General features: G+C 37.2%; 1 protein-coding gene across 1 annotated transcript in view; it reads right to left on the bottom strand.

The window, feature by feature from the left end:
• Positions 1-205: 205 nt before the first annotated feature.
• Positions 206-14,884, bottom strand: part of LOC307123609 (sarcoplasmic/endoplasmic reticulum calcium ATPase 2) — a 40,312-nt gene continuing 25,633 nt past the window's right edge. The window contains exons 16-23 of the mRNA XM_079812201.1: positions 13,764-13,875; positions 12,827-13,068; positions 12,526-12,746; positions 10,756-10,958; positions 9,923-10,008; positions 9,632-9,765; positions 4,444-4,561; positions 206-2,708 (exon numbers count right to left, since the gene is read on the bottom strand). Of these exons, the coding sequence (XP_079668327.1) occupies positions 2,421-2,708; positions 4,444-4,561; positions 9,632-9,765; positions 9,923-10,008; positions 10,756-10,958; positions 12,526-12,746; positions 12,827-13,068; positions 13,764-13,875 (1,404 nt within the window). The 3' untranslated portion in view covers positions 206-2,420. The remainder of the gene's footprint in view (positions 2,709-4,443; positions 4,562-9,631; positions 9,766-9,922; positions 10,009-10,755; positions 10,959-12,525; positions 12,747-12,826; positions 13,069-13,763; positions 13,876-14,884) is intronic.

Raw genomic sequence — 14,884 nt, 5'->3', positions numbered from 1 at the left:
TATTTATCATTTGATATGTTTTTATATGATGATATGTTTCACACATTGTTTGTGCACCTGACCTCTGATACAAATATGTATTTTTTTATTGTGATATACATGTTTTAAAAAAAATAATAAAATCATGTTTTACATTTTAATATTTACAGTAGTATTTATTGAATAGGTTTCATTTATAAATGCTACAAAACACAAACACAGCTAATGAATTTTTAAATCAAGAGTTTATTTTCCATTTCATGAAGCAGTTTCCATTTCCCTGTTAATGGAACAGCGATTAAATGACAATTATGGTATCAACTGCATGAATAACAAAATAGCCTACTACAAAATTCAAAATGTCTTTTTCAAGAAATAGGAAATAAATAGAATCTAAATGACAAATAGAAAGAACAGGATTTTCATTCTTGTATAAAGCTCCTTTTTGTGGAATAGTTTTCAATGGAAAAAAAGCAAACATTAAAATAATACTCAGATAGATGAGGGAAACAATGACCAAAAGGATAGAGACATGAAATAAACAGGTTATGAACATGAACATTTCCCTTTTGACACCTTAGTTTTCTCTGTTCTTAACAACAATTGATCTGCAACCGATCCTGAAACTCAAAAAAAATTGGGCTCTGATCAATTATAGATGTTATTGCCAAACGTTTTCAGCATCCATCTGATAAAAGGAATATGATAACTGGACACCTGATAATGTTGTTTGGTTTTAATAAGCAATAAATGGCCTCCAATGTATAGTAGCTGGTCAGACTCACGGGGCACAAGAGTCGTATTAAAGGATAAAGGCAGGCATGTCCTGCCATACAGGCACAGCAATACAAATAAAGCAGTCAACATTGAAAAAATGTCAAAAAATCCCCAACGTAATTTTGAAAGAAATTATTCAACATTAGTGAGATTTCCAAAACCACAACCCCCTATAGAAGGGAATGAAGTGTGACAGCACATGTTATGCAACCTGTATGACCAGTTTTATCTACTACCAGTATAGCAGACATACCCCCAAAAAAATATCTTTAAAAATGTAATGCAATGACAAGGAAGTGTTCCGGGTAAGATACCGAAAGCTTTGTTTTTGTACCATCACATCACTTGGAATGTGGGAATTTGAGGAAATTACAATGAATGGCATGCCAAAATAGAGATGATTGACATTGTGACTTGATAAAAAAACAAAAACAACTGATTTGGGTACCAAACAAATAATAAACATAAAGCGCGAGTATTGTATTCGGCTAAAAATTAGTATTTTACCCCAAGCAGAAGAGAAATACATTAAACAAATAACAAATGGAACTTGGTATTTAAAAAACAACAACACATTTTTACCTCTCTCTTCCTGGGATATTTACTTTTTCAACTTGCTTTGACTTAAAAACATCACCTCTAAACATTTAATAAAAAATGTTTTTAAGCCAAACAAACATATTTTAATGTATGTGGCAGTATGTGGTTAAAATGTCCTTAATCATGAACAATTGCAATGCTTTGGGGGTGTTTTAGTTATATTTCTAGTCATTTCTGTGCCAATAACAGCACCAAACAAAGATTCTACTGTCTTTGATAGGTCAGTCAACTGGATAGTCCCACTAAATTCATGCTAATGGTTGAGCCAATGTTGTTGTGTCACCTGGTCGGGCTGATTAAGCAAACATTTCCATTTGGTGTCGCTAGTAATACAAAAATTACACAGGTAACTTTTAAAAAGCAACTAATATTTTTTTTTAAATTGTATTAATTTCAGCCTAAAATGAATACAGACGTATGTGCATTTTTAACTTATTTTCATAAAATAAATAATAAAAATAATAAAAAAAACTGATAGAATAATGCAAAACCAGTGACACACGGGGAAGGCTGAAGTAGTTGGTCATGAGCACATCACTTGCCATTTTTTTTAAGACTGAAATGAATTTTTCTCCCTCTGTCTGTCCCTAGCTTTTCCCAGCATTCATTTATATGTGATTGTCCTGGTCTTGCTCTACCTTGTACAGAGCCCCTAAAGGGACATGGTGATGGACAAAATGTGTTCAATGGTTCGAGCGAAGGCAAAGTTTCTCTGCGCAACCCAAAAGTTTTGCAAACAAACGCAAAGTTTCTTGAGGGAATGCAATTGTTTTGCGAGAGAACGCAAAAGCATTGGCATCACCGTTTTTCCTTCACCATGTCCCTTTAGTGGCTCCGTAACTGCTCAGTCGTACTTCTGTTTTTTACGTTCAGCACAAAATTCATTCTACATTAGATCCGTAAACTGCTTCTGTTTATCAGACGCTTTTCTCCTCTGGCTCCCTCTCTGACTCACACACACACACACACACACACACACACACACACACACACACACACACACACACACACACACACACACACACGCATATACATACTCATACTCACACGCATACTCCTTCCTTCTAATCCCAGAAGATATTGGTAATGTCTGAGTCCAGGCTGAAGATCCAGACCAGAAACGGGGCAGAGATGAGCACAAATGACCAGGACACACCCCTAAATGCCTGCTGCAGTTTGCCAATCACCCCACTGGCAGTATTTTCATCATCCTCCAGCTGCAACTCATTGCCAGGTTCAATGTAGTTTCTGGCCAAGAACTTCAGGGCTTCATCCATCAAAATAACAGGTAGAGACATCTTCAGAACAGTCACCCACTGAGGCCAAGATAATGGCCTGATCTGAAATATGAACTACAGAGAAAAAAACGTAACAGACACAGCTATAACTTCCAGGAATAGTTTAGCTAATAAGTTCAGTCATCATTTACTCACTCTAATGTCATTCCAAACTTTCTTCCATGGAACACAATAGCGTGTGCTTTTTATCTTTCTAGTAAAAGCTAATGAAGCTAAACAATAGCTTTGTGTAATAAACAGTTACACAACTTCAGTGAACAGTCACCACAACAACTAGATTATTGAACGAGTTCATTGAGTTCAGAAACCAGATCAGTTTGATTTGTGAAGTTTTTTGAAAACTGAAGCACTGAATTTGATTCATTGATAAGATTCAACTCAAAGAATAATTTTTCTCTCATGAACAACACAAGGGTCATACAGGTGTGACGCAAGTTTTTTTTTTATTTCGCTTGTTTCAACCCAACGCAGTTATCATTTTCACGTCCAGTGCCACGTTGTTTAAACAGCAAATGCAATCGCGCCCTGTTCGCCCATGGGTGTACATTGTTGGAGCGTTGCTATTTTGAGGCAACTGAAAACGACTGCGCCATTGACCAACAAAATCCTAATCTAAAGTCAATAGCGCAGTATTTTTTGTGTTATTTAAAGTGTGCATTAGTAATATGCGCCTATAGGCGTGTGCATACACTCTGCTTATTACACAAACAGCAGCAGCAGCAGCAGCAGCAGCACACAAGCATTTTTAAATATTAAAAATAAAAGGATTCTTCACTGGAGCAGCATTCAGTCTTTCCGCTTGCAAATTCCGGCATGTAAATAGCGAATCCGCCATGGTGCGAGCGCAGCCGGCTTTTAAAGGGAATGGGACATGATCCTCTGGTTTTAGTCTGTCCCTCACATAAAGGTATCGTATAGTTTCTGAGGACTTATAGTCCACAAGTCGTATACAGCATTTATGACACTTTCATGGTGTTTTTTGTCACTTTGAAGCTTGATGATATATATTTCACCTTTTGTGTCCAAAGAAAGAAAGTCACATGGGTTTTTGGAATGACATACAACATTGTTCAAAAGTTGTTAGGGTCAGTGAGATTCATAGTTAAAATACATAACGTTACAAAATATTTCTTTCTTTTGAACTTTCTATTCATCAAAGAATCCTGAAAAAATACATTTATTTAATTTGCCTTGAGCATCAAATCAGAATATTAGTTTCTATATTCTATATTTCTATATTAGTATATATTTCTGAAAAATCGTATGATACTGAAGACTGGAGTAATGGTTGCTGAAAATTCAGCTTTTCCATCACAGGAATAAATTATATTTTAAAATATATTAAAATTGTTTTTCAATTGTAATAATAATAATAATTCACAATATCACTGTTTTACTGTATATGTGATCAAATAAATGCAGCCTTGGTAAACACATAGATTAAAACATTTAAAAAAAAATGGTAAAACATGCTTAAAGATGACAATTTCCTTAGCATTGTATAATTCTATTGATAAGGTCACCAATATTACACAAAGTCTGAGGTGGTTATGATTTACTGTTTTATCTTCCGTCATATCCGTTATTTCATCATCAATGAAATGAGCAGCTAAATACACCCTTTCCTAGATGTATTAGGAAACCACTTTCATAGCGGCTTACCAACAAACATGCATGCACAAGCCTAACCAATCAAACTCAGACATTCCTCTTTAATTATGCCCAGACATTTTTCTAAGATATACCTGCATCATCTTTTCAAATCTCTGACACACATATTCATACTTACAGGAAGAGGGTCCACATATAAGATGAGGAAGTGTAGGGCCATGGAGAGACAGATGGCTCCCACCAGCCAGGGGTTTGACCACGGTGGCATCTTGAGTAGAGACTGATTTTCTGACAAACTGAAACACGTACACAGAAAGACAATAAGAGCAGTCCATGCTTCCCTGTCTTAAAACCAAACATAGGTAGAATGACCTGCCAGAATTATTACTGTTCAGAAAGACATTTTACTTCAAAGCTTAAATTATATACAGTGCAGTTCAAGGCCTTTAAGCACATTTTGGCGAGCAGCAAGGCTGAGGGACCGTGAGAGCGGGACGAGGCCGTGGTCATTAGTGATGATGAGCACCAGCTGCGTGCCGCATCGGCCTCGTGTCTCACGGAGGAGTGACGGGAGTATAAAGGAGGAGCGACGACAGTGAAGGACGAGAGAGGACCAGGCCTGGATTTTATGTTGTGTTTTGTTTAAGTTTGTTTTGTACGTAGGTAGGCGGCAGTCGTCCGTGAGGGGCTGCCGCTGGTTATGTTATTCAGCAAACAGAACTGGGAGCAAGGAGGATTAGGAGGTCAATTCAAGTAACTAAATGAATAGGAAAAAGTAAAGAATGTTTTATGTTACAGTAAAATAAGTGAATGTAAATATGATCAATATGTTTGCTAACAGTTCTTAGCAAAGTATTGGAAACAATAGTTTGCGAGCAAATTTAAGTATTTAATCATTTTCAGCATGCACATTGGCCCTCATTTATCAATCTTGCGTAGAAACGGGCGTATATATTGGCGTAAGATTATGCTTACACTCCTCTCACCGCCTGATTTATGAAGCTGTGCGCACCTCTGAAATCCAGGCGTACGCAAAACCTGCCCTTGATAAATGCCGCGGCTGAAAACGATCGTCATTAGAATAACACGCCCCTATATATTCAAGTCTCGGCCTCCCCCACGCCCTCATTTTACGCCATGGACACACGGAAGACGGCAAAGAAGCGAAACTTCTCTGACGTGGAGATCGAGACCATCACCAGGGAAGTGGAAAAAAACTAAATTGTTTTATTTGGGAGTTTAAAGAGTGGGATTAAAGGCGCCCACAAAAAGGTGTACGGTGGAAATCCAGTTTAAATAGCTGTTTGGATGAGAAATTACTTATCACAATTCATTATTTTACAGCACGTTTTGAAATAATAAGCATTTAATTTCGTATCACGTCACATGTATTGGGGTGTACAATAGTGATGATGTGATGTGGAGTACCATTCATTCACATTAATAATTGCATGACAATTTGTAAGATTCTTCTTCTTATTATTATGATTTGTATTATTAATGACGCTTATTGTTATTTAGAAGAAGAATGTCGTTATTATTATTATTTATTTTATTATTATTTAAAAGAAGAAGAATGTCACTTTTATTATTTTGTCAGTCTGAATTATTTTCAGTCCCAGTCCGTGGGCCTAACCAACGTCAGGTAAAGCGCACAGGCTCGCAACTGGAGGAATACATATGCCTACAAATCAAATACTTTTATAAAGTCACACAAATTAAACATTGAAGTCCATGTTGCACAAAAATAAACACTGAAGTTTATAATTAGCTATATCCCTCTTCGCACGGGATTAGTATTATCTGGGGACCTCTGGTGATTTGTAATAATTGCAGAGAATGTCTGTGATCTTAATCCCGTGCGAATCGGCCATGTCTGTAATTTGTAAAGTAAAAATTCCCCCGCAAATGACCTACCATATTTCACCAAACACAGAGGTCCTGTATTAGTCCCGTGCGAATCGGCATCTCTGTGATTTGGCCGGGATTAGGCGGATCGTATGTAATTGTTGCAAGGTTTTTGTGTCCTGTGCGCATTTCTATCTTTATCTTTCACGAAGAATGGAGCATATAATGTGCACCGTTATGAATTCTGTGCGGCCGCACGGATTATACTTTCACTTTAGAATGAGTGCAATTTGGGAGTAAATTGCTTGAATGGTGTGTTTAATATTATTCTTAATGAAAAACACAAAAACAGAACAGTACAATGACAACTCGCTTAAATGGGCACTTTTACATTTAGCTTTGAAACTAAGTCTTCCGTCGTATTGTTATTATATTGCTCAGTAACGTTTTTAATTGCGTCTGTTCTCTAACTGAACTAAATTATTTTTATTACTATAAAACAATCAAAATGATATCGATACGACTGTTTATTTCATACAGCTATATCTATAACGAAAAAACATGTTTAAGTCTTTAGCCTACATCATATCCGGGAGATAAGTCAGTAAATTCTAGTAAAATCACAGCTTATCCCGTGCGAATGCGCCACCCAAAATTCAGATGTGGGGGAGTAATTTCTAAATCACACGAGGTCCCCAGATAATAGCCTACTTATCCCGTGCGAATAGGGCTTTAGTTGTTGTTGTTGTTTCACAGTGGGTCATAATATAGCATATCTTTGTCAGTGCGTTTTGTGGTGTTAGGAATTGTTTTTCTGCGCATTTTCGCACTAACTCAAAACGTGCGTACACCACCTCCTGAGCTGGCGTAGGATTTGAGCGTGCCGTACGCCAACGTCCATATTGATAAATCTCAAAGTCACCGTGGTTTTGGGTGTACGCCAGGTGTACGCTGGAAATTTGGTGTACGCACTTTTGATAAATGAGGGCCATTGAGAGGGACACAACAGGAACAGCATTACCACAGATATCAGATGATTGCTTGGCACAAATTGTTAGAATTTTATTTAACAATTACTCAAATTTCCTCTTGTTTTAAAGTGTGCACGGACAGTCATGTATGCAGATGAAACAATATTATATTTAATTGAAGCAGTTGTGTACTGCTTTGGATGAGGAATTACAATTGTTCAAAGAAGGTACAGAATAATAGGTTGGTTGTAAACTTGACAAAAACCAAAAGCATTTTGGTGATCCATAAATATTTCAGAACTATTTCAGATTATTAACAACACTGTCTCACTCCGATTTCCACTTCATTCTCTCTCTGCGACGACAACAGTTCAGGAGACGCATCAAAAGTGCAAATTTCCATGTGCACTCAATCAGTTTTTGTTAGATTAACATTCAGCATAGGGAGTTTCTGGAGAAATGCTCTCTCGTCTGATCTGCTGTGATCTGACTCGCGAACTGAATGGACCGTTACTATTGGCTCACAGTCACCGCAGCACAATCATTGATTGGGTGAATCTCCTTCCCTTCTAGAACACTTTTTTCTTTCTTCTTCTGAACTTTTTACAACGTTTAACTCATTTACTGGTGGCCAGGGTTACCCAGGTCACAAACAGTTATGGGAAGAGGTTTGTCAGTTATTAAGAGATGTGCAAATTTTTTTTACCATAACACTGTATTTCTTATATTGTGCAAACAATAGTTCTTACTTGTGGTTGCGTGCATCAAGTAAAGAACAGAGCCACATGACTCACAAACTGTAATAAAAATAGAAGGACTAATATAATAAGAATGCACAAACCTTTCGATTGGCCACCGGTGAAAGATTCTGCTTTGTTTTATAAGAAACAATTTGTCTAACAAATTTGTTATAAATATCTCACTTAATTTTTAAGTTATTGACCAGGTCAGGGTTCATACACATTTCTACCAATAAATTTCCATGACTTTTAAGAAAATATTCAGGACCTAACCTTCCATGAAAGTCTGTGTCTGTGTCCAATGACACTGACAGTAACTTTACAGGGTGGCAGTGCCAGAGACAAACTTTTGGAATACAATTTTAGTAGGTAACTAAGAAGATTTTAAAACAGCTTTGCCTCCTAGTATTTACCATTCATCTCATTGGAAAACCATCAGGTTATGTTATCAAATTTCCTGTGGTGGTTTTGTCTCAATTGGACTAGTGGTTTAGAAGATAATTGCAAAAGTTTTGTAAGCGCTAAATTACACCATTACACAAACCATTAGATAAAACCTGCCATGTTTGGTATTGTTGGACTCAGCAAGGAATCAGGAGTCTAAGGAGGTGACTCTCGTGAGTCACATTTCTTAGGCTCCTTCAAGGCATTGATACGCCAATGTTCTCATAGACTATCATGGCACCCTGGACAAAGACACTGCATGCCAATTATTATCAGACTAATGGTTGGGTGTGGTAATAGCCATTTTCGTGACTTTTTTTCCTTTTACAGCGCCACCAAGTGGCCAATCGTCACAATTTTATTCATGTCACAGATGTTTGAGCTCATAGACATGTGACCCGGGTTTAGCAAAAATATCTCGTTCCGTTAACAAGTTATAATCATTTTAGTAAAAGTGGCCCGGGACACGTTGAACAGTTTGTTTCCCCTTAGTGACCATGAATCGAAATTATTATTTTTTTTTTATAATTATTGAAAGTCTATCTCCAAAGAACATTTCTACAATGGTTTGGTTCCAATTAGGGAAAAAAAACGTGGGAGTAGTTCGCAAAATTAGGTACTCTTTTTCCGAAGGACATCCTGGGATTTATAATGACCACAGAGAGTCAGGATCTCGGTTTAACATCTTATCCGAAGGATGGTGCTTGTTACAGTATTGTGTCCCATCACTGTACTGGGGCATTAGTACCCACACAGGCCACAGGGTGAGCGCCCCCTGCTGGCCTCACTAACAACTCTTCCAGCAGCAACCTATAGTTTACCCAGGAGGTCTCCCACCCAGGTACTGACCAGGCTCAACCCTGCTTAGCTTCAGTGGGAAACCAGTCTTGGGCTACCGGGTGATATGGCTGCTGGTTCAATTTACACTGATTCTTTAGTACTGGGATAAGTTAGGCAACAAAGGAAACAAGGAATTATTTTGGATTTATCTGAGCAGAGTCCCCCATTTCTTCCATGTTCTCAGAAATATATATATATATATATATATATATATATATATATATATATATATATATATATATATATATATATATATATATATATATTAGAAGGTAAAGTTGTAAGACATGCTTTTTGTGTCCTAATTGAAAGATCACATTGGAAATACTTGTCTGTCTCTGTCCTCCCATGAAATAGTGTGAGAATAATGAAATGGATGCAAGTAATATTTCCAGCCCATACTTAGGATTGTAGCTTTGACATGAATATACCAAGTCAAAACTTCACGTATGTGCTATTCTCCCCATAAAAAACATCCAGTAGTGGTTTTATGTCATGACAGCATTTCTTAAAAATCACATACCTGTTGAGGGCATTGCACATCTCTATAGTGACCAGCACAGACAGGGCCATAGTCATGGGGTACGGAGACTCGAACACTGAGCATTGCACTCCTGCAAACTCAGCATGACCTTCACTGCACTGCAGATAGTGAGACTATAGAAAAAAAGCAACAAAGGGAAAATGTATTTACAGAATTGGCTTACTTGGTCAAAAAATATTTTTAAAACATCGTATACAGAACTCCTTTTCAAAAAGGTACTCGTAGAAACTGCAGTGTGTGATTGTGTTTTGGGATTTAATTTTTTATTACCAGTTGGTAGAAGGTGAGCTTTGGTCCATCATGAGCTGCCATGAACCACCAGGCAGCAGCTCCGACTGTTGCTGCCCCTACATAACCTGCAAAACAGAGAGATAAAGGGATTGAAATGCAACTTAACCACTGTACATTTTCAGAGTTAGTTCATAGGTTCTTTGACTTTAATTCATGGTTACCATCTAAAAGAGAGTGTGTGAAAGTTCATACATAGATTGTTGTAATTTTTCCTCTTGACAGTAATCTTGATTTGTGACCAGAAGTGTTTCCTAGAGCTAGGTTGACAATATTGATTAAAAGATTTTAAATCAATCTTCATGTTGATGAACCGATATCGATTCTTAAATTCCAAGATCGATCTTTTGGTCTATGCTGTTTTCTGTTGAGGTGTGAACAAAACTTCACTATTACTTGTAGCGTACCTCCCATTCAATAAGTCTCAGCTTTCATTTTTTTAATCTTAAAAGTGGATTGATTTAATCTTAAAAGTGGATTCGGACCTAAGTGCAAAATAGAACCCTAAATGTTAGACACATGAAGACAAAATGGATCTATTCCACATTGGCACTGCTTGTGTGGCATAACTGTTAAGAGCTTGTTCATCTCTGTAGCAAAGAAAAACCCTGCACTCTAATGGATACCAATAAATTATCACTAAAACTTTTTTTTGTACGTCATTAAATGATTTGCAAAAGTAAAGACTGCACTTGTGTATCATAGCATCTTATCTAACCAGATAAATCCTTCATTTTAATAACATTATTTTATATACACTAATGACTAATGATTTTAATCTCAATAACAAGAAGTGATGTGTACAAATGACTCACAGCCAATGATGAGGTATCTGCAGAAGAGCCAACCAGAAATTAGTGGTTCTTTAGGGTTGCGTGGGGGACGGGACATGATGTCCAGGTCAGGGGGGTTGAAACCAAGAGCAGTAGCTGGGAAACCATCCGTCACCAGATTAACCCACAGCAACTGGACTGGGATCAGAGCTTCAGGCATTCCCAAAGCAGCTGTGAGAAAAATACTGAGAGAGAGAGAACGATACAATGTATAAGGTGCGGTCACAGGATTTAAATTCATGGTACACAGTAGAAGAAAAAAAACTTTACAGTAGTCAAGGTTTGTATACCTAAAGCCATTTTAATTAAAACTGTGCAGTTATTAAGTATAGATGTTAGACAGTTCTAACATCTATTAAGTATAGATGTTAGACATGTTCTCAGCTCTTTGAATCAGCTTTTTGAATTGTTGAAACCTGCCAACTGACAGTCCCACCTACTGTCCAGAACAGGTACTGTTCAACAGAAATACTTTTCACATAACATGGGTTTTTGCATTCTAGTGCTGCTTTTAAATTGTTATTCTATATAAACATGCCCACTTTAACCATTGTACTACATTTCACTGTTTTTCAATGACTTGTGCTTAACTGTTGAGTTTTTAAAAGGGTGTGCCAAGAAGTTGTGTATGACATTAGGTATCCATTTCACTGGACTGCAGCTCGCAATTTTAAAAACAAAAAAGCATCCTGTGTAAACAGCCCCTGTGTTCATTCAACTCAATGCAGTTCGTTCTGTGTGAACACCCAACCTAAACGCTAATCTACCATAGACAGTGCAGCACCCACTGCTTTTCATCACAGACAAACGGACTACAGTAGTAGATTGACTAAAACATTATTAGAGACTGTCACAAAACATTATTACTTCCTCTTTGAATCACGGAATGCTGATGATATCAGGATATGCAGTGTGCATACTCTGTGCATACTCTGCGTACAGGCAGGGACTCCCGCTGGTCACATTTACAGTTGTTCAACAAATTTTTATGGGCGAAATGCAGTCATTTCAATAGGAATTGGTCCAAATTGGGAATTTTATGTGTGGGCGAAAGATTTCCCCCACACATGATGCTAATGATGCCGCACCTTTACACGTTTTGGAGGCTTTTCACTGCCTTCTGAATACTACCTAAAGGCGAAGAACTGGTAAATAAGAATGAACTGGCAAGATGTCATTTAGAACAAAATCAAACTAAAATGAAGTTTGTTTGTTTTGAAACAGCTTGAGAAAGCGAACTTTCCACAATAGTTCACTCAGACTGGTACACTCCTTCAAACTGTGGCGATTCTGTAATAAGTACACCTTCTTTGATGTGTTTGTAATTCTAATTGAAAGAGACATTGATACTGTTTTTTCATGTTTAATACTGTAAATCTGCTTGCTTTAAAGCAATTTGTTGTAAAAAAAAAAAAAAAAAAAATTGCTATATAAATAAAGTGTTAAATTACAGAGCTTGTACAAACATATCCACATCACTATGATCAAATGCTTTCTTTACTGCTGTTTTCTCATCGCTGTCATTTTTGTTGTGTGTTTATTTTGTTATTGAGAGGAAAGCACTTAGGATATTTTAACATATTTAATCGAAACGACAGCCTCAGGCTATTCACTAACATTATAACCTCTCAAAGTTTTTTCAAACTTCTTTTTACCACAAAGTGAAGAAGGAAAAATAACTTTGCTGTGAATATATCAGGGCATTAGGAGTAAGAGTGATATATAAGAGTCTGTATTTCTGTCTGTACTTACCAGACTACCTCTCCGATGTTAGAAGAAATGAGGTAACGGATAAACTGTTTCATGTTGTTGTAAATGGCTCGGCCCTCCTCCACTGCGGCAACAATGGTTGAAAAGTTATCGTCTGCCAAGATCATCTCTGAAGCAGATTTAGCCACAGCCGTGCCTGAGCCCATAGCAATGCCAATCTCAGCCTTCTTCAAAGCAGGGGCATCATTCACACCATCACCCGTCTGGACAGAAAAACAAGTGTGAGGGTTCATTCCTTTTAGTTTTTTGCACTTTGCACTCAAACATAACTAGAAAAACGTACCATAGCTGTGATATCGCTTAGGCTCTGCAAATATTCAACAATGCGACTCTTGTGCGTTGGTTCGACGCGGGCGAAACAGCGGGCGGTGCGGCAAGCCTCTCGCTGAAGGTGGGTAGGCAGCTCATCAAACTCGCGCCCTGTGAGGCCACTGCCATACGGCCCACTCTCAGCCTCCTCTTCCTCCTGCTCAGTGATGATGCCCACTCGACGACAAATAGACAGGGCAGTGGCCTTATTGTCGCCTGCACAAATCAACACAGGAAGAAGACCTCAAATTGACTTCCTTTATATGCATATTTATTTGTGCCCTAATGTGGCTGGGTACAGTTAGATAATAGACAGTCTTGCATTTGGCCTTATATTTGTCACTGAACTTGTGATGAGACATTCATAAGAAACGATTCCATATGAATCGAGCAGCTTAATCCAAGTTCTTTGAAGAGATACGGTCGCTTTAAACAGATTTTAATTTAGGCTTTTATTTACATCTAAACAATGAACAACGCACATGCATAGAGCACTTCACATATGGGTGTGCGTCATGCACTAGAACCAATGAGGTTTGTTCAAATGTGTGACGAGCGAATGTGATGCACATGTGCCTACGTGTTTACCATATGTGATGTGCTTTTTTTTAAATAAAAGCCTAAATTATATATGTTCATCATATAAAGTGATTGTATCTCTTCACAAGACTTGGATTAAACCGCTCGATTCATATGGATTAATTTTACAACGCCTTTATGACGTTTTTGGATCTTCTGAGTTTTGGTTACCTGGACCTTCAATGGAGGTACAGAAACCTCTCAGGTTTCAATTTGTGCTTTGAAGATTAACCAAAGTCTTATGGGTTTGGAAGATAATATCCATAATCATAATTTTCATTTTTGGGTGAACTATCCCTTTAAAATCACAGCAACATATGTGTTTAACCCACCTGTGATCATAATGACCCGTATGCCAGCCTGTCTGCACATTCGCACTGCACTCAGCACTTCCTTCCTGGGTGGATCTAACATTCCCACACAGCCCACGAATGTCAAGTCCGACTGAGAGAAGAACAAAGAAAAATGTTAGTTATAGCACTAAAATATGCATTTTTAAATGCTTTTGTCAATTAAAGGGGACCTATTATGCCCCTTTTTACAAAATGTAATACAAGTCTCAGGTGTACCCAGAATGTGTCTGTGAAGTCTCAGCTCATAATACCTCACAGATAATGTATTATACCATGTTGTAAATGCCCATTTCTGAGTGGAAAGGAAAAACTATTTTGTGCATGTATCTTTAAATGCAAATGTGTGCCTCGAATACTCTGCCAAAAACTAAAACATCTGTTTGGTTTTGATTATCATCTCTATCGCGGTCACGCTCACATGACACTGCAGTTCTTCATCATCATGAAAGTTTATCTGCAAGCCATATCAGTTTTAACTTCTGATATATGGTTTTCTGAGCGCACACATCCATAGCACACGCACAAAAACCTGGATGTCACGTCTTATTGAGCTTAAACTGTCAAATACACATAAGGTTATGTCAAAAACACGCAAAGTTCACATAAACCCAGTCTATTATGTCTGTGAATGTGAACAGCATGTAAACAAGTTTGTATATTAGATCTGTGTATTAAAGTGACAGCAGCGTAATATACAGTACAGTATTTCGGGATTTAAAGCCACGCAAGCCTTACAGTATGTGTATGCGCAATACTTCAGAGTCTGATCACCTTATTTTATTACAGATCTGCAAGATTACAATACAAACAACATATTACATTAAAGCATTAGAATTAGACAAAGCTTAAAATATTATTTTAGCATTTTTTCATGCGTTTACTTTATGATGCAGTCATCAATATTTAGATCAAATTGAAGTTGTTTAAATAAAGAAATATTTCCAGGCCATGGACAATTATAAAAAAAAAAAACACTGTTCTGATCATCTTAAACGAGTAATATCCTCCATGTAAGAGTGAAATGTTTAGATAGCATTACACTGTAGACAAAAATGGGTGATTAATCATAATAAATATAATGCAAAAATAAATTGATTTTA

Source organism: Gobio gobio, assembly GCF_949357685.1.
Source record: "Gobio gobio genome assembly, chromosome: 3".
NCBI classification, from domain to species: Eukaryota; Metazoa; Chordata; class Actinopteri; order Cypriniformes; family Gobionidae; genus Gobio; species Gobio gobio.
Note: the sequence above shows the minus strand (reverse complement) of the source record. Positions and strands in the feature narration are given on the sequence as shown.